General features: G+C 40.5%; 2 protein-coding genes across 2 annotated transcripts; one reads left to right on the top strand and one right to left on the bottom strand.

The window, feature by feature from the left end:
- The first annotated feature begins 6,313 nt into the window (after positions 1-6,313).
- On the top strand, positions 6,314-13,080 carry LOC129356164 (cytochrome c1, heme protein, mitochondrial-like). Its single transcript, XM_055025769.1, has 7 exons — positions 6,314-6,428; positions 9,004-9,194; positions 9,879-10,005; positions 10,088-10,245; positions 10,677-10,837; positions 10,905-11,005; positions 12,548-13,080. Exons 1-7 carry the CDS (start codon positions 6,348-6,350, stop codon positions 12,650-12,652), a joined length of 924 nt encoding a protein of 307 aa, XP_054881744.1. The 5' UTR covers positions 6,314-6,347; the 3' UTR covers positions 12,653-13,080.
- A 2,576-nt stretch (positions 13,081-15,656) lies between these two features.
- Positions 15,657-18,210, bottom strand: LOC129356149 (nuclear factor 7, brain-like). Its single transcript, XM_055025753.1, has one exon. It carries the CDS (start codon positions 18,141-18,143, stop codon positions 16,818-16,820), a length of 1,326 nt encoding a protein of 441 aa, XP_054881728.1. The 5' UTR covers positions 18,144-18,210; the 3' UTR covers positions 15,657-16,817.
- Positions 18,211-19,171: the final 961 nt, after the last annotated feature.

Genomic DNA, 19,171 nt, shown 5'->3' with positions numbered 1-19,171 from the left:
TTTAGTTTCACGGCTGTAAATCAGGAAACACGGCGCTTTGTGTCAGAGCCTCGGATTTACGGTTCTGAATCTCAAACCTGGTTTCCTCCGACTCAGTAAACCCGCTTTACGAGACCCAGTTTGACCTTTCACCGTATTAAAAAGTCATTTTCATTTTATTTATCCAGCAGGCTGAAGTTTTAATGGCAGGAGGAGAAGCACAGAGTTCAGCTTCACTTCCAAAGTCTTCGCTTCATTTTGACCCACAAACAGAATTATTTCATCCATTTGGTTTTTATTCTTTTATGACCTCAGTGAAGAGTTCACTGGAGATTATTATTATTTTCAAATAATTAGGAATAATGAGGCATTAATCAGAGCACGAAAAACTCAATGATAAAACCTCCTGGAGAAAGTCGAGCTTTCAGACTTTTCTTACAACTGTTATGAATTTAGTCTAAGACTTTTATCACAACACAAAGGAGCAAAACAAAGTGATTTATTTCAGAGGACCGAAAACTGTAGTTTCTCACAATCAACCCAATTTAAACTTACAATCAACGCAGAACGCTAGCTCGTTAGTTAGCTCGTTAGTTAGCTCGTTAGCTAGCTTGTTAGTTAGCTCGTTAGTTAGCTCGTTAGTTAGATCGTTAGCTAGCTCGTTAATTAGCTCGTTAGCTAGCTCGTTAGTTAGCTCGTTAGTTAGCTCGTTAGTTAGATCGTTAGATAGCTCGTTAATTAGCTCGTTAGCTAGCTCGTTAGTTAGCTCGTTAGCTAGCTCGTTAGCATGTATTAGCAGCTTGTGAGCCTACAGAAGATTTGTGCTAGCGACTTAAACATTTACCTGACAGAAATAAAACCCGGGTTGTTTCTGCTTTTAAGGATTCTTAAATAAATGAGTTTTTGTGGGACGACATCTCGAGGACATTCAGGTGAAAACAGAAAGTGGATTCTCCACTGGCTTTTTCCTGTGGTTGTGTCCCTTAGGGTTAGGGCTAGGGGTCAGGTTAGGGGTCAGGGTTTGCTGTGATCCCAGTGGGAATCACAGCAAACATTGTGTTGGAAGTCAGGGAAATGCCTTAAACAAAAACAAACAAACAATGAAAAGTTTGTTGGCCCCGCCCTCACAGCGACTACAGAAGAAAACCATCATAACTGGGCGGACTAACAAAAGGAAAACCAAACCCTAAAAGACAGCAGGGGGCAGCGATGTCTTTTAGCAGCTATGACCCAACAACGTGTTGCCCAACCACACCTGAATCAACCAGGAAGTCAACACCTGGCCACCATCCTCCAGCTTCCTCTTCATGGAGCCTCAGGCTGCGGGGAGAGCCCCCCTACTGGTGCCGCCTGTTACAGTTGTTACTTCATGGAGTTAATCTGAAAATGTTTCTGTAAAACTTTCCAGAAATGGCTGAACTTTGTCCATATGAGCGGTGGCTCCGATTCTCCTCCGTCTCTAAAATCCAATTTGCTGGCTTGTTATTGTGAGATCATCAGATATGAAGGAAAGCCGGGAATTTCCACGTCTCATCGCTGCGAGAGCCGAGATGATCTGAAGCTCCAGCAGCAAAAGGCTCAGAAATAATCTGCAGGCTCAAGTTTCAGACATCAGGATAAACACAGAGTCCAGTGGCTTTCTGTGTCCAACCAGAATGACCTCTGACCTCCCAGAAACAACGATCCCTTTAGCTTTATGATGCTAATGTCTCTGCTAGGTTTTATTTGGATTTTCAGAAAGTAAAACCCGTTTCAGTGCAACAGCGTCAGGCTGGAGCTGTGAAGAAAAATCAGATTGACAAGAATCGACTTTCAGTTTGTGGACGGCTGAAACGGATTATTAATAATAAATAACACATGAAGTAAAAACAGGAATCACAAACTGAGCATCAGGAATGAGGAAACTAAACGCCAAACGGAACGACGGGCCGTCGCTTCCAGATTCAGATCAGGTGAAGTTTTATGTTTTTGTTAAATAATTTTTCTGTTTTCTTTTAGCTGAACTGGAGCAGCGGTTTTGGGTTTTCATGTTTTCTTTGCGCTCCGCTCTCAGCTGCACAAATTGCTCATTTCCTCCCGACTTTGAAAGCAGATCAGTTTCACATTGTTCACATTTTTCATCTTTTAAGATCCATTTAGACAATTTAACACATTTGAAGCAAAGCTTTAACTTTTGGAGCGAAAACATGGTTTAGTAATAAAAAGTCTGACTTTTGCAGATTATTTATTTTCATAATTTTATGTAAACATCAACAAAGTAAATAAAAACAACCCCCAGCACTGCAGGGACACATGCACAAAATTCAACGTAATTTCGGTCCAATGTAGTCGAAACTGTCAGAAACCAAGTGAGTGAAATATTGAATGTAAAAAATATAAAAAATAAAGATTACAGTCTGTAAGAAAGACTGCAGCAGGTCCCAGAGCCTCCAGAATTTGTCCGACTGTTGACAGAGATTTGTGCTGCTGGTTGCTAGGTACTGCTAGCTGCTGCTAACTCCTGCTAATTGCTAGCTGCTAGGTATTGCTAGCTGCTGCCAGTTGCTAGATGCTGCCAGTTGCTAGCTACTGCTAGCTGCTGCCAACTGCTGCTAATTGCTAGCTGCTAGGTACTGCTAGCTGCTGCTAACTCCTGCTAATTGCTAGCTGCTAGGTACTGCTAGCTGCTGCTAGTTGCTAGATGCTGCTAGTTCATAGGTAGTGCTAGCTGCTGCTAGTTGCCGGCTGCTGCCAGTTGCTAGGTACTGCTAGCTGCTGCTAAATGCTGCTAATTGCTAGCTGCTGCTGCTAGCTGCTCCAGCAACAGACACCAAAGTGAAAAACTCTATTGCTCACATGTGAAGGTTTCTCCTGTATCGGCTAATAAATGAAAATACATTTTTCAGGTTGTGCAAAGGAAGGCAGGTGTTTCTCCCTTCACCGTCTGCGTTTGGCTGAGCAGACATGATTTGGTTTACAGTTTGGTGTCAATGAAACCAAACTGTTTCATTTACACTAAATCTGGTTTCTCAAATGTGCATTTCATACTGAACTGTGACATCATTGTATAATTTTTTTGGTTTTATCTTTATACATTTTTCTGTTTTTCACTTAGTTTTAGGTTCTTCATCATTTAAATTTTATCTGTTACTAACTTAGTTTGTTGAATCAAATGTTAAAGTTGTTTCTAAACTAAATGAGAAGTCTCCATTTTGCCTTCATTCCATGTAACTAAATGATTTGTGTGTTTACATTTTCTTTATGAGTCCTGATGTCTAAAATAAGACGAACTGGCTAATTGTGACAGTTTTTTTTTTAATTTGAAAAAATTAAATTTGGCAAAATGGCTGCTGGTGAAAAGGCTGCGCTGCTGTTATAAAAACAGCTGTACATAAAAACTTGTTGCTCCTCAAAGTTCTGAGTTTCATTCTGAGAAAATAGTTTTGGAAACAGAAATAAAGAGTTAGAAGAGCAGCTGGACGACCAGGAAGCAAGAATGAAACATCAGATTAATTATGTGTGAATATTTCATCTTATTAATCAAAACAACCCAAAAATTTCTAATAAACTAGAAACACTTTCAGAAAGTGTTTTTTGCACTTTTTCTGAAAGAAAAGGCGCCTGCTGCTTATTCACAATTAAAATATCACGTTTTTTTTATTATTTTGTTTATTTTTATTTTCTTTGATGTTTTATTCTCTACATGATTAAAACTGTTTCGTCTTCTGTTTGATTTGATTTTCATTTTCCAAAGAGCCGAACAAACAAGCACAGAAACTCCAGAGGAAGTTTCTCAGCAGTTCAGACTTTAGGAAAAATGTTTAGATGAAAAATGAAGAGCAGAAGCTGCTGCTAGATGTAGATCTGCTAGAATTAGATGAGATCTGCCTGATTCTCTCATCATGGCCGCTCTGCTAAACCAACTGAAGTTATAAAGTGTTTTGTAAGCTTTATTAAAAGCGGAAATTTCTGCATCAAATCACACAAAAAGTAACAATATTTACAAGTTAAAGGGTCAGAAGTTTTATTTTTTATTGTCCATTTAGTGTGTAACAGTTCAGTGATAAATACTGCGATGGTGACACAGTGGCTCCATGTATTATTACAGATTGTATGACTGACCAGTGGAGGCGCTGCACAGTCTGGGGAATTTCCTGGTTCCTGACACATTTAGGCAACCAGTACAGGGCGTTAAAAACTGCTCATCACAGGACTACATACATATTTTAGCAGGAATGTCTTTCTAATACAAAATAAAATGTCTTAAGAAATTTGACTTTTCATTTGATGCCTTGAAATTGGGACTCTGTCTCTTTAAGAAGCTGCTGCTCTTCCTGACACGCCCCCTTCAGCACAACGTTCCTCCATTAGCTTTGAGTTTGCACTTCAGTGAAAATCTAGATATTGATCAAATATAGTCATTGATTTTGTTCATAAACTTGAACTGAAATCGTTGAGCTAAAAACTGATTCCTGACAATCAGATGAGAATCGTGACAGTTTCAACATTCAGACAGAGAAACATTCAAACTTTAGAGGCGAAGCGTTTTCCGGTGCAGATCCGGTTTGGGTTTTGACTGTTTACATAAACAGAACTCTGTTCATGTTCATTCCTTCATATTTTGCGATTATATGGATTAAAATGCAGATTTTGTCTCGTTCTGGATCCAGCTGCAACATGAACCAGGACATTTATAAAATAAATGGGATTCTGGATTAAACAAAGAGTTTAATGTAAAGCAGGTGGAAAACAAAGATTGTTCCTTTAATTGAAGTCTTTTTCATCCATCTGAAGGCTTTTGGAGATTTTTGGTTCCTGTTCTGGAACTCAGAGTAACAAACTCAGTTCTGTGATTTTCCTTTTCTCTCTTTTCGTCCCTCAGCTCCACAGGAATCCAGGTTGATGAAAACCTTATCATAACTGCTGCTTTATTCAAAGTATGTTAAAAATCCACAGCCTGTTTCTGCTCCTCTTCTGTTTGAAATGATGAAACGTTTCAGACGTCGTGGACGGATTCCTTCCTTCTTCTAACTAAATGGATGCTTTTATTGTTAAGCCTTGCAAACACATGGACAGAAATGATTGCTGCCTGTAGAATTATGAATATAAAGTCTGGTTATTGTTGTTTTTTAAGCAACAAACAAAATCCTTTTAATAAAATGAATTTCAATGGGTGATTTCACGGAACTATGCTGCCATCTTGTGGAGCCAACAGGTAACACTTCAGTGAAATCTTCACATTAATGCTGATGAACATTTTCCTTCATATTAATGTGTATTAATGTAGGAACCATTGAATGGGATGATCTTCCAGGCCTGCATGACAACAAGAATAGTCTGATATTATTCATATATTATGTTTTACAGGAAGAAACATGTTAATCAGAGACTGGCAGCGGTTGGATCCATAACGAAAATAATTGTTATGCTACTTTTTATGCTTTGCATAATTTTTCACAAGTAAAACTTAATTTTGTGTTTTTGCTGGCATTTAAAATAACAATCCTTTATGTTGATTCTGTGTCATTCATTCAGTATCGTGACTTTATTTCGAATTAGTGCTGATCTGAACATTAAATTTGCTTTATTCTGACAGCAGATGGTTTCAGAAGTTCGCCAACACCAGATTAAAGGTTTTTGTTGAAATCAACATAAAAATAGCAGAAGATTTAAAAAAATGACTGATGTATTTATTATTTATCACGTATTACCAAACAACTGAAGGACAAAATAGAAAAAAGTTGTGTAAATAGGTTTTGTAAGATTTGCGTAAAGTTAAATTAACTACCATAATGCGTGGTATTTCCGGTTTAGGTATATTCAAAGTAATTGTTTATTCAATTAAGATCGTTTTGCGTCAATAATAACTTCATTAACGGTCCATCACAGTATAAAGTTAATAATATTAAGCTTACATTTATCTGCAAATAGCTTAAAATTATCGTAGATGAATTAATTGTTCTTTCCCGTAGGAAGAGCTAATACCACCAATTAAATAAAAGTCATTCATGGGGTTTTGTTTATTTTTTAAACCATCCATAATTAAATACCAATTAAATATTCCTTAAATTCATTATTTAATTATAATTTCATGGGAGTTCCGTTGTAGAACTGGACTCAAACAAAAACGTCTAAAGTTAGTTTTATTAGGCCTTCGTCATTCTGGGCCAAAGTGTTTTAATGACTTCAGCCCAGAGCTGCATATGGTTCCATACAGTCAATCCTAACAAGTTCCACTGACTTTAACTGGTTTTATTCTGACAAACAACTGGTCCGTCCATCATGTACCCAGATAGTCACACTCCGGTCTTTTATTTTGAAGAACCGTCCGGAAGCGCTCATTTTGTGTCTCGTGCAGCTTGCTGGTTCCTCCATAGAGAACTGGGAAGATGGCGGCGCTTCGGGTCGTGGCGCTCTCCGGGAGTGGGAGAGCTCTTCTCTTTACGGGGAATCCTCTCAAGACTTCCAAGGTAGATCGATACATGGGCTTAATATAAATCTTTCTGAAGGTCGGATGTTTTAAGGCTGTTTTCATTGTAAAGTTATTTTGTCAGGTGTCCTCCCAGCGAACCATCATTAGCATTAGCTCACCGGCTAGCGGCGGACTGGCAGACAAGGTCACTTGTGTTCCCCCGGATTTCAGGCTGTCTTATTGGGGTGACTCTTTTTATTTGTGGTGCTTAAGTTAAACTAACGGGGAGTGTGTTTCTAGTTTTTTGTCTAAATGCCGCAAAGCAGTTGTTCTTTCCGTTAGCCAAGGCAGCCAGAGTCGTGTCGGACTGTTAGCACAAACAGGTCTGGACTGGAACAGATTCCTCCTAAAACGGGCATAAATCCACCAGGAGGCAAATCTTCTGCCCCAGGCGTCTGCAGAAGCTGCCGATGTGTTTGTTTCAGTTCAGGTAAAGGCCACTATTTGCATCTGAAGCTTTAAAACACCGACTTCCAGGCGCTAGAGCTAACGAGTTAGCAATGGGAAGGCTGATGACAACTTCCGGTGGAGAAAAAGCCGGTTCCTGGATTATTAGGCTAGAAATGAATATTACTGAGATATGTATCAGTGGGGTTGGGGGCGTGTACCTGAGGGGATCAATTGCATCTCTTAAATCTGTCAACCAAAGTATTTTTTTTTTTAATCAAAATGTATTATTTTGATATGAGAGCCGTAAAGATTAATCCTGGCTATAACCAGCCGTCATCTTACAAAGCGTTTCAAGAATCGGATTCATGTCCTGTGGAGGCTGGAGGTGGGGCTGGTTGTTGTGGTGAGGGTCAGAGGTCATGTGCTCTCCCCCTGTCTGGTTATAAAACACTGGAGGTCAGTTTCATAAGGAACCTGTGAAGGTCTTTATTTATCCTCCTGCTGCAGAACGAAACCAACATTTCATCACTGCTTTCCTGTTTTACAGTGAAGAAGAATATGAAACTGAAATAGTGGCCTATTAAGAAAAAGAAATAAAAATATTGTTGGTCCTTCTAGGGTATTTTGCAGTGGAAATTGAATGTAATTCTGTAATAAACTAAAAAACTGCTAAAAATCAGAATGCATTGTCTATATTGAAAACCTCTTCAGTTCAGTCTGAAGCTGCATTGTGATGGCAGCTTGTTGCAACAAATATCAACTTGAGTCATTTTGAAAGATAAACATTTAATTCTTATCAAGTTTCAATATCATCATTTAAACAAGAAAATATCCCAACTGCAGAATACTAAAGTTTATTACGGCTGTTGGTAAAGAGTTTTATTGATTGATGTCCATATTTTACACATTTTTAATCATTTCTACAAACGGGCTCTTTGCGCGGTGCTGACGTCACATCTTGTTTCCGCTTTCAGTTTCCACGACAACAAGAAAAGACAAAGTCGTATTTCAGATGCAAATAAAGCAAAACTATGAACATTGTTGTCTTCTAATACAATGGGCTTTTACGTTTTCATGGATTTCCAAACGATCCTGACTTAAGAAGATGGCGGGTTGAAAACATCCGTGGCTACCAGCTAAAGCTAACCCCGCAGAGCAAAGCTCTCATTTCACTCCGGATCGGCTTCTTCAGCCTGAAACTGCCGGATGAGAAGGACGGCAAATAAAGGAGCCTCCTGTGTTGTTTCCATGGAATCACTTCTGTATCCGTCCTGACAGTTTCTGGGACGAGAGAGCAGAGCAGATCCAGACAGCCGAGCAACTGTACAACCCACTGGAAACACCGTCCTGCTTCACAACAAACATGCTAAACTAATAAAACTAAATAACACAGAGACCTTCAGGAACACGGCCATATTTTTCTAAAAGCAACAACTCTGACCCCGAACAGTGAACTACAAGTCCAACTCCAGAGCTGCTCTACTGTTGAGCTCTGGGCTTGTTGTGCTTCAGAAGCAAAAACCGAACCCTAACCTTAGCCCCAACCCTAACCCTAACTCTAACCCGTTACTGGGTCTCTGACACCAACGACCAGAAACACGTGTAATACACGTGACAATAAGTACAACTAAAGGCAAAAACATTTTCCTTTAGAATGGATTAAAATGTTTAGATACTTAAATAGCAGATTTTTACAAGACAATTGTCCGAGACTATTACCTACTAGCATAGGCTATTGTTAGCCACAATAAGCTAAAGTTATTGTTAGCCACAGTAAGCTAAAGCTATTGTTAGCCACAGTAAGCTAAAGCTATTGTTAGCCACAGTAAGCTAAAGCTATTGTTAGCCACAGTAAGCTAAAGCTATTGTTAGCCACAGTAAGCTAAAGCTATTGTTAGCCACAGTAAGCTAAAGCTATTGTTAGCCACAGTAAGCTAAAGCTATTGTTAGCCACAGTAAGCTAAAGCTATTGTTAGCCACAGTAAGCTAAAGCTATTGTTAGCCACAGTAAGCTAAAGCTATTGTTAGCCACAGTAAGCTAAAGCTAGCTCTGCAGCACCAGGTTAAAATGGACCGGAAACCAGCGAGCCGCTGTTCCGGAAGCTGACGTCAAATAGGTCGTAGTTTTCCTTGTTTGTGAAAAAGAAAACGTGTTTATGAACGTGTTATTTTTCTCTCTTCAGGCCAACATGTCTTTTGCTAGTCTGTCGGGTAAGAAGAAGGCTGCCTTGACGACGCTGGGCGTGGTTGCCGGCGGTGGCGCTGGGCTCGCTCTGATGCTCCACCAATCAGTGAAGGCGTCTGAGCTGGAGCTCCACCCCCCGTCGTACCCCTGGAGCCACGCGGGGCCGCTGTCCTCCCTGGACCACGCCAGGCGAGTAATCAGCCGATCGATTGATCCATATCCATATAAAACCAACAGCCAGAGCAGAAATGAAACCAAAACTGAAGAGATATAAAACATTTTACCTTTAAGATAAAAACCTTTTGTTTGACAGGAAACTCCTGGTTTTAAATCTCCTTTACTTTTGAAATATTAACTACTTTATCTAAAAACTGTTGTATTACAAAGATGCACCAATCTGATGTTAATATCGGATATTGATAAAAAAATATTGTCAATCAGATATCAGGGTTAATATTCCTGATCATAAGTGTAGATCTATTCAGTCTAGTTCTATACTTTATTTTACATGATAGATAATTTCACTTTCTGAACAATTTGAAGATTTGTTGGTTTATTTTTATGTTTGTTAGAACTTATTAAGAATTTGATTAATTCACTTTTTGCTAAACTATTAATGTTACAGGTCCGACATTTTGCAAATGGTAGAACTGTTGTATCATTTTTTGTCTGAAGTCAGCTTGGAGAAGATTTCTGTTCTTTTATAAAGAAAATATTCTTTTTGAAACCAGAAACACTTGGCTTTTAAAGTAGAGTGAGTTGAAAACCTCCTGAGAAACTTTTCTGGCATTTTTGGTTTTTTGGACTTTAGAGGATTCACAACAAGAGCCTGTTGTTTCTGCTCTCATCCTGACTGTTTCTGATTGGCTGCAGCATTCGCCGTGGTTACCAGGTGTATAAGCAGGTGTGCTCCGCCTGCCACAGCATGGAGTACCTGGCCTTCAGGAACCTGGTGGGCGTGTCGCACACCGAGGACGAGGTCAAGGCCATCGCCGAAGAGGTGAGGCCGCCGCCGCAGCAGCAGCCGGCTCCTCCTGCCACCAGGGGCAGCGCCGGCTCATGTAGCTCCATTCGCTGTGCAGGTGGAGGTGGTGGACGGCCCTGATGAGAGCGGCGAGATGTTCACCAGGCCAGGAAAGCTTTCGGACTATTTCCCCAAGCCGTATCCGAACCCTGAGGCCGCCCGGGTCGCCAACAACGGGGCGCTGCCCCCCGACCTCAGCTACATCGTCAACGCCAGGTTCTTCCTCCAACGCTCACTGAAACCATTGGCCACTAATTTAGGAATCGATTAACTGTTAACTGGAGCATACAGACTGAAAACGGCCCTCAGCTGAAACAAATGAAGCCAAAACTACAAAATAGAAACATATTTAACGTCATTACGACTCCAGTCTGTAAATCTGTTCCGCCTGATCTCCTCTGGTTCCCTTTCAGCTTCACTTGGTTCCATTTCTGTCAAATTTTCTGCCATTAATGGTGTGCTCATTAATGGCACACCAACTGGATGATTGATAACTGCATCCAGTTATCAATCAGATAATCAATAACGATCCAATCAGCTCTGCTGTGTTGATGTTCAGTCCAGCTGAAGGTTCTCATGTAGGCAATAAAACTGATGAATGAAAAGACTGATGGAGATGCTGGCTGTTTGTGCGGCGCCCCCTACAGGCATGGCGGAGAGGACTACGTCTTCAGCTTGCTGACGGGTTACTGCGAGCCGCCTGCAGGAGTCTCGGTGAGAGAAGGACTCTACTACAACCCCTACTTCCCCGGCCAGGCCATCGGCATGGCGCCGCCCATCTACAACGAGATCCTGGAGTACGAGGACGGTAGGTGGCACCCGATTGGCTGCCGCGCCGCAGAAGGCCGCGTCTCATTGGCTGTGTCTGGCTGCAGGAACCCCGGCCACCATGAGCCAAGTGGCCAAAGACGTTTGCACCTTCCTGAGGTGGGCGGCCGAGCCGGAGCACGACCAGCGGAAACGCATGGGCCTGAAGGTAGGCAGGGGGCGGGGCTTAGGGCGGGGCTTAGGGCGGGGCTTCAGCCTTATTGTGGTTTATTAGATTAATAATCTCAGGTAGATTATCAAACTATTCCACCTGGATCAACACAAGACAAAGATTAGAAACGGAACATTGATAAATACTTTACAAGACAAAATTAAGACTAAATTTCAGTGATTTCAGAGATTATTTAAAAATAAATAATCTTCCCTTAAAGTATAAATTTGCTAATTTCATCAGTTCAATATTTATTTGTTTCAAATCTGTAATGTTCTTTTTTAATTAGGAGTTAATGTCTTTACAGAAAGCAACATGTTCAGTGAAATAACTGCAAATAACTGTAAATAACTAAATTACTAAATAACTAAATTAATAAATAACTAAATAACTAAATTACTGAATAACTAAATTACTAAATAACTAAATTACTAAATACCTAAATAACTGTAAATAACTAAATTACTAAATTACTAAATAACTAAATTACTAAATTACTAAATAACTAAATTACTAAATTACTAAATAACTAAATTACTAAATAACTAAATTACTAAATTACTAAATAACTAAATAACTAAATTACTGAATAACTAAATTACTAAATTACTAAATAACTAAATTACTAAATAACTAAATTACTAAATACCTAAATAACTGTAAATAACTAAATTACTAAATTACTAAATAACTAAATTACTAAATTACTAAATAACTAAATAACTATTACTGAATAACTAAATTACTAAATAACTAAATTACTAAATACCTAAATAACTGTAAATAACTAAATTACTAAATTACTAAATAACTAATTACTAAATTACTAAATAACTAAATTACTAAATTACTAAATAACTAAATTACTAAATAACTAAATTACTAAATAACTAAATTACTAAATTACTAAATAACTAAATTACTAAATAACTAAATTACTAAATAACTAAATTACTAAATTACTAAATAACTAAATTACTAAATAACTAAATTACTAAATAACTAAATAACTGTAAATAACTAAATTACTAAATAACTAAATAACTGTAAATTACTAAATTACTAAATAACTAAATAACTAAATTACTAAATAACTAAAAACTGTAAATTACTAAATTACTAAATAACTAAATAACTGTAAATTACTAAATTACTAAATAACTAAATAACTAAATTACTAAATAACTAAATAACTGTAAATTACTAAATTACTAAATTACTAAATAACTAAATTACTAAATAACTAAATAACTGTAAATTACTAAATTACTAAATAACTAAATAACTACAGCTGTTTGTTAGTTTGAGGCAGTGGTGATGCAAAAGCAACCGTATCCATAGCAACAGAGACCGGTGCGATGTCACGGCTTTGCCGTAACGTCCCTAACGAGACGTTTGTCCGTAACGTCCCTGACGTTTGTCCGTAACGTCCCTGACCTTTGTCCGTAACGTCCCTGACCTTTGTCCGTAACGTCCCTGACGTTTGTCCGTAACGTCCCTGACGTTTGTCCGTAACGTCCCTGACGTTTGTCCCTGCAGCTGCTGATGGGCTCTGCCATCCTCATCCCTCTGGTCTACTACATGAAGCGACACCGATGGACGGTGCTGAAGAGCAGGAAGATCGCCTACAGGCCTCCAAAGTAACGGACAACAAGCGCACCCCGACCCAGGGCTGAACATGAGAATGGTGCGTTCAAAAGCCCCACAGAGCTTATTGCCCTCTAACTCTGCCCCCTAGGGGCAACTGATAACACACAGCATGTTTTCAGACGAATATACGATGATTTCAGTCAAAAATCCCTTTTTTTTTCAAGCAGTTGTTATTGAAAACCTGTGATAGTTTTCGTCTGAGTGTTCTTGAACGCATCCTGCTCAGAGTGTATTGACCTCCATCAGCAGCGGCGGCTACATGCTGTCTGAGTTTCATTATCTCTGCAAGATACTCCATGCTGACGCTCGTCTCTGGGTCGGCCTCAGGCTTCTCAACGTTCTGCGTTTGTAAATTAATTGTTTGTCTTCAGAAAGTCTGACATAAACTGTTTTACTGTACAAAATAAATTCTTCTAAACGAATCTGTCTGGTTGGATGTTTCTGTTCTGCAACAGGTCTGGTGCAGCTGACGGCTTAATCCAACCCTGGATTATAAATCCAGAGAGGTGGGCGTGGCCCCTCAGCGGGGGGCGTGGCTACGCACTGAGGGGCGTGAAGAACTGGTTCCTAAAAAACTACTGGAGATGGCGCTGCTGCGCATAACAAACCTGAATGGCCGGGCCTGGCGTCAGCGCCGCCCGCATTCGCCTCATATTGAATCAGAACGTTGCTCCAGCTGGTTCTGGGTCACTTTATGCAGTCAAATGTAAAGTGAAATCATGGCATTAGCATCAGTAACAAGCTGTGAAGTCTCCTGTTCTCCCAGCTCCTCACGTTCCTCTGAATCCACTCGGCCCAGTTCAGCAGTGGCTCTCTGCTACTGGGAAAGCAACCTGGAAAATGCTGAATGGTGTCCACTGCAGCTGGACCAGCGTCCTGCAGGTCAGACCCAGAGAAACATTTTGCTGACCTCTGACTTCAGGAGGAGAAACGTCCCGTAATTTACTCCATTTATCAACACAATCTTTAAATTATTGCAATACTTCATACCAAGCATCTTGTGTTGGAAAACAGCTGTTCCTGTAAAGGTTTCCGTTTTTCTGGCCTGTTTCTGACCTGCGAATGAAAAGCTGTTGTTTCAATTCAATCTTCTTCCTTTCACACTTTGAGAAGAGCAGAGCAAGTAGTTCTCTCTTATATTCAGTATGAATTATTTATCATTTGTGGGGATTAAATTATAAGAATTTCTCCAAACTATTACTGCTTTAAATCAGAAAGAATTTCCCCCCATCATTCATTTCTATGGATTCATGTCCAGAATACGAGGATTTGAAACATGGTGCAATTCAAGCCTAATGTTTACAGAAAACACTTATTAATTGGAACTCATTATTTTAACCCTAATTTTTGATTATAATTTAAGCACAACTCAAAAACAAAGTAGCTACTTATTTTTTCTCTTGCAGAAGAAATGAAAGTTGTATGTTTTATTGCACCTCAGCGAAGCGACAGCCGGATCTCCCTGCTGCGCCGCATTGATGCTTTAATTCAAGCTAAAGGAGCCCAAAGCCTCCAGCATTTTTATTGATCATATTCTGATCTTCTGCCACTGAATGAATATTTAAAGTGATCCTGTGTGTAAGAAACTAGTTCATGCCTTTGTTTTTAGCAGACTTGATTATTGCAATGCATTTCTTACTGGATTACCAAAAAAAGCATTAAGACAGCTCCAGCTCCTCCAGAGTGCTGCTGCAAGAGTCCTTACTAACACAAAGAGAGATCAGCACATCAGTCCAGTTCTCAGATCTCTGCACTGGCTGCCTGTTGCTCAAAGAATTGACTTTAAAATGTCCTTAATAGTTTATAAAGCACTTCAGAATAGAAATCCAAACTACATTTCCGGTCTTCTGCAACCCTACGTACCACTCAGACCATTAAGATCATCAGAATCAAACCTATAAACTATACCGAGAGTCAGAAGTAAAGACGGAGAAGCAGCTTTTAGTTTTTATGCTCCAACACTATGGAATAAACTTCCTGCTCATTGTAAGTCTGCGCCTACCTTTAATTTATTTAAAACAAGGTTAAAAACCTTCTTATTTGAAGTCGTCTATTCTTAAATTTTTAATCCCACTCATTTATTATAATTACAATTTTAATGTTTACTTTGTCTATATTTTTTTTCTTTATTTTTCTTCTAACAGTATGTATTCTTTATTTTTTGGGTGGGCGTGTCGCGGAGGGCTTGTCGCGGTGGGCGTGTTGCGGTGGGCGTGTCGAGGTAAGCATGTCTCGTAGGGCGTTGGCTGTTACTGAGGTATGAATGGGAGCCATACTGGCGCATGGCTTGGTATGTAGAAGGAAACAGGTGCGCTGGTGGTGCGCTGGTGGTGCGCTGGTGGTGCGCTGGTGGTGCGCTGGTGGTGGTCATCATTTCTCTTGACTGTGTTGTAATGTTGCTTATTGTTGGCACCATTTTTTGGTTTAGCCTGGTCAGGTGTCAGTCCTGTAACGTCTGAAGTTATGGCAGTAAAGTGGAATAAATCGATGCTTGCAGCAACAAAGAAGCGGCCTGGAGTGTTGAAGCGTCTGACAGTTTGAAATTCACCAAGTGACCCCATTGTGGCGCTCTACACCACCGGTAGTCTGCTGCACAATTAGGCATCATGGAGGAGCACTCAGCTTCCGGAACCCAGAGAGTCTGGGCCAACGGAACCAAGAGACGGCCTAGTCAAAGCCCTGCAGAACCTCCCACCTGAACAAGGAGTCTAGATCCCTCTTGAAAATGAGATCCAGATGTCAACGGGGTTTACCTGGTGATGGAGACAAAGTCATCCACAGCAGCTGGGCAACCATGAGGGAACCTGACAAGTTGCCCTGTCCATGAGAAGACGGCCATTGTTAAAGCAAACCATCAAGAGTCTGGTTAGCCGTTAGCCACTAGCAGCCATGTCGGACTCGGTGTTCGTTCAGACCAGAACTAAACTGAACTTTACTTTGTGTTCCAAACTATGATGGTGTGATATTTCCTCAGATTGTCCAAGCAAATGATGGTAAATATAATTTTATTAGAGAATAAATACATGTTACTGAACAAACCTCCCAATGACAGCAGGATCTTTTTCTTTGTTCCAACTGATTATTTACAGCAAATTTGTAACTTTGTGGCTTATGAAGAATTATAAATGCTGATTCTTTGAATGCAGTAGTGGTCTGTACTAAAATCAAAAGCTATTTATTTATAGACTCAACATTTATAAACTCAACTCTGATCATCATTTTCCTCATCAGGTGACGCTCCGCCTCCGACATTTTCATCTCAATTACTGCCTTTGTTAATAATCTCCTGAGCAGGAACTGCTAGTTATTTATAACCAAGCCAGACTTCATTGTTGAATGTCAGAGCGATGGATGGACTTTCCAGTGAGTTACCTGAAAGCCAGCAGATTTTAATTTACTTCCACATATCTTACTGGTGATGAGAAGCGATACTGGGAAGGCCGCGCCTCCAAACAGCCCCAGCTGCTCCAACCGTTCTGTCTTCACTCATCAGTCCTTCATCTTCAGCGTCTTCCAGTGTTCAGATGACACTGAGAGAAAACAGAAGGAACTCATGTTTTTAATTATACTTTCTTTCTATATAACAATTGATTTGCACTTTTTTGGACTTTCACATAAAATTCCAGTGAAGAATATTGATGTTTGTGATTGTAAAGAGACGATACATGGAAAATGTCAAGAGGTGTGAATACTTTTACACGCCACTTACAGCCAGTGGAAATATCCTTATGAATATTGAACAACTGCTTAGTGATAATTAGTTCCCACATGTTCCTGGAAAGGTCCCTCAAATTAGATTTGTCTTCGGGCCGGACCGGATCGGATCGGGCCGGACCGGCTCCGGTCGGGTCGGATCGGATCGGGCCGGACCGGATCGGATCGGGCCGGATCGGCTCCGGTCGGGCCGGACCGGCTCTGACGCTAAAAATAGAGGAAAGGTTTTCTGTGGAAGACTCTTCATTAGATGCCTTCCATGCTGTCAGAACATCACTTCATGATTCACTTCAAATAAAAAAACTTTTTCACAAATGTTTATTTTATCAACAACTTCAATCTATACAGTAAAATAAAATGTCATGAGAAAATAAAAGCAATTCTTCAGAATAAAGTCAGAGAGTTGTATCCTTTCTGTTCCTCTGTTTTGTATCATTGCACTGATTCAACTCAACCTCAGAGACACATTTTCAGGGATGAGCTTCAACGGGGACGCATGTGCAGAGTTAAAGTAAGGAAACAGTTTCTCGGTGAAGGAATAAGTGAAGGTGTGAATGACAGTGTTGGTGTTGAGGTCGAGGAACACCAGCTTCCCCCGGTTCCAGTCCAGAATGGTTTTAATCCTGCTGAGCCGTCCGCTCACCGGCAGAACCGTGGACGGTTCCGACAGGGCCCGGGCCACGTACTGACCGCCAATGCAGCCGATTCTCCACAGACGAGTCGGATGGTTTCCTTTCCTCTGGACGCTTTGGGAGGCGACTCCCACAAACCAGTCCGTGTTGTCTCCAACCTCAACGTTCCAGCTGTAGGTTCCCGTCATGAAGCCCTCCGAGCCCAACACGATGCGGAAGAAGTCAAACCTCTCCGGGTTGTCAGGAATGTTCTGCTTCTGGCCGCATCTCACGCTGGTCAGGTCTTCAGACAGGATGAGCTCAAAGTTCGCGCTGTTCGGATCCAGAACCACAGGACTGTAGGACACCAGATGCTTCATCTTGTTCCAGATGTTGAAGCTCAGGTTGCCCAGGTGTTTGGCCACATCTATCAGGGCTCCAGAGACAGGCTGAGGATTCTCCAGCAGGAGGCGCTGTTGGATGGTTTCTGCAGCAGTCCTAAAGCTCTGCAGCATCACGGCGTCCTCAGCCTTTATCAGTCCCTCTGTGTCTTTTATTGTCTGTGAAAGAGCAGCAATCTCTCTACTCAGGGCATCGATCTTTAGGCTTAACTTCTGAGTCTTCTTGCTTTCTTCTGTCCTCAGAGCAGCAACCCTGGCATCTTCCTCCTTGTGGAGGAACAGATGAAGCTTCCTGAACTGCTCCTTGACCCGGCCCTCGGTGTGTTGGGCCTGGAGCTTAATGTGTTCAGCTGTCTGATCCAGGTTTCCCTTCTCTTCTTTCAACACCTTCAGTTTGTCCAGCAGTGGCCTCAGGACATTTCTCAGCTCATTTCTCTGACCCTGAGCTACTTCATTGACAGGTTGGAGTTTGTGTCCGTAATGATCATCCGAATGCTGACAGACGACACATAAAAGTTCCTTGTCATCCACACAGAACAGCTTGAATCTCTCACCATGCAGCCGGCAGCAGACCTCTCTAGAGATGCCATTACTTATTGGTGACGTTTTCCTGCAGATTGGACAGGTTGGTATTATTTTGCCCTCCCACCATTTATTCAAACACTCTGCGCAGAAGCTGTGGCTGCAGAGCAAATCAACAGGATCCCTGAAGATGTCCTTACAGATGGGGCAATTCAAGTCCACAGGTTTTGGAGGCATTTCTTCTGGCTTCTTTGGAAACTATTTGCTCAAGCAACCAAAGTTCCTGCTAAAGTCTGATCTCTCAGCAGATCCTCCGAGTTTAATCTGCGTGAGGATTGTTGGATGTTTTGTATGTTCAAGTCAAGGAGGAGGGACTTGTGATTACAGGAAAACCTCAGGCGAGTCATGGATGGGGCGGAGCCTTGACAAGTCATGTCTTATGTAGGTCGATGTTGTCAAACTTTAACTGCTGAGATTATATTTTAAATCTGAAGTTTTTAGAAGTGGTCATTCTTTTGAATATGTTCTATACAACAAGCCCAACTTGTGCTTTATTTCTAGTTTTATGGTTTTGTTTGTTTGACCCAAATGCAAAACCTCCAAGTCATCTCTGCTAGAGATTTATGCTGAGGAAGGAATGGAAATACCTGAGCTCAAACTCTTCAACATTTTTGTAGCAAGTTTTTATTGATTTTAAATACAAACAAGTCAATGTATTATTGCTTTTATATAGGAAAAAACCAAATGTTCTATTACAAACAATAAGCCAAAGGATGTAATTATTTCACTGCAATAATTGACTAAATGTAAATTACTTTCATCCAGTTCATTATTATTATAAAGGTTCTTTAATTATTTTGCTTCTGTTTTTTGTAGAATCACAGATAAAACAGCTTTCAGTCCAGACAAACATTTGACCAGAACACATTGTTTAGAAGGTATTTGTGACATGCTGAAATGTTGTTCCCACTAGCCATAAATTTATTGCAGGAAATAAAACCCAAAATTACCCATGAGGTGACAGTCAAGAAGAAAGTACCAATAACTTCCTACTGCACACACTTGATGTCAAACGTCCAGTTTGGCTCCATATCCCACAACACAATAGACATTAAGGCAGCTGGAGCTTTTCTCATTGTTGATGTTTCATCACAAGACAAACAGAAAAGAAACAAAAGGACAAAACTCCATTCAGCAGCAGATGACCACTCATCCAGCCGCTCATCCAGCTGCTCATCCAGCTGTTCATCCAGCTGTTCATCCAG

Source organism: Poeciliopsis prolifica, unplaced genomic scaffold, assembly GCF_027474105.1.
Source record: "Poeciliopsis prolifica strain line A6 unplaced genomic scaffold, Auburn_PproV2 SCAFFOLD158, whole genome shotgun sequence".
Classification (NCBI taxonomy): Eukaryota; Metazoa; Chordata; class Actinopteri; order Cyprinodontiformes; family Poeciliidae; genus Poeciliopsis; species Poeciliopsis prolifica.
Note: the sequence above shows the minus strand (reverse complement) of the source record. Positions and strands in the feature narration are given on the sequence as shown.

Coding starts and splice junctions, on each gene's coding strand:
- LOC129356164 (XM_055025769.1), top strand. CDS start 6,348: ATGGCGGCGCTTCGGGTCGTGGCGCTCTCCGGGAGTGGGAGAGCTCTT. Junction 9,195..9,878: donor TCCTCCCTGGACCACGCCAG/GCGAGTAATCAG, acceptor GATTGGCTGCAG/CATTCGCCGTGGTTACCAGG. Junction 11,006..12,547: donor GGAAACGCATGGGCCTGAAG/GTAGGCAGGGGG, acceptor TTGTCCCTGCAG/CTGCTGATGGGCTCTGCCAT.
- LOC129356149 (XM_055025753.1), bottom strand. CDS start 18,143: ATGCCTCCAAAACCTGTGGACTTGAATTGCCCCATCTGTAAGGACATC.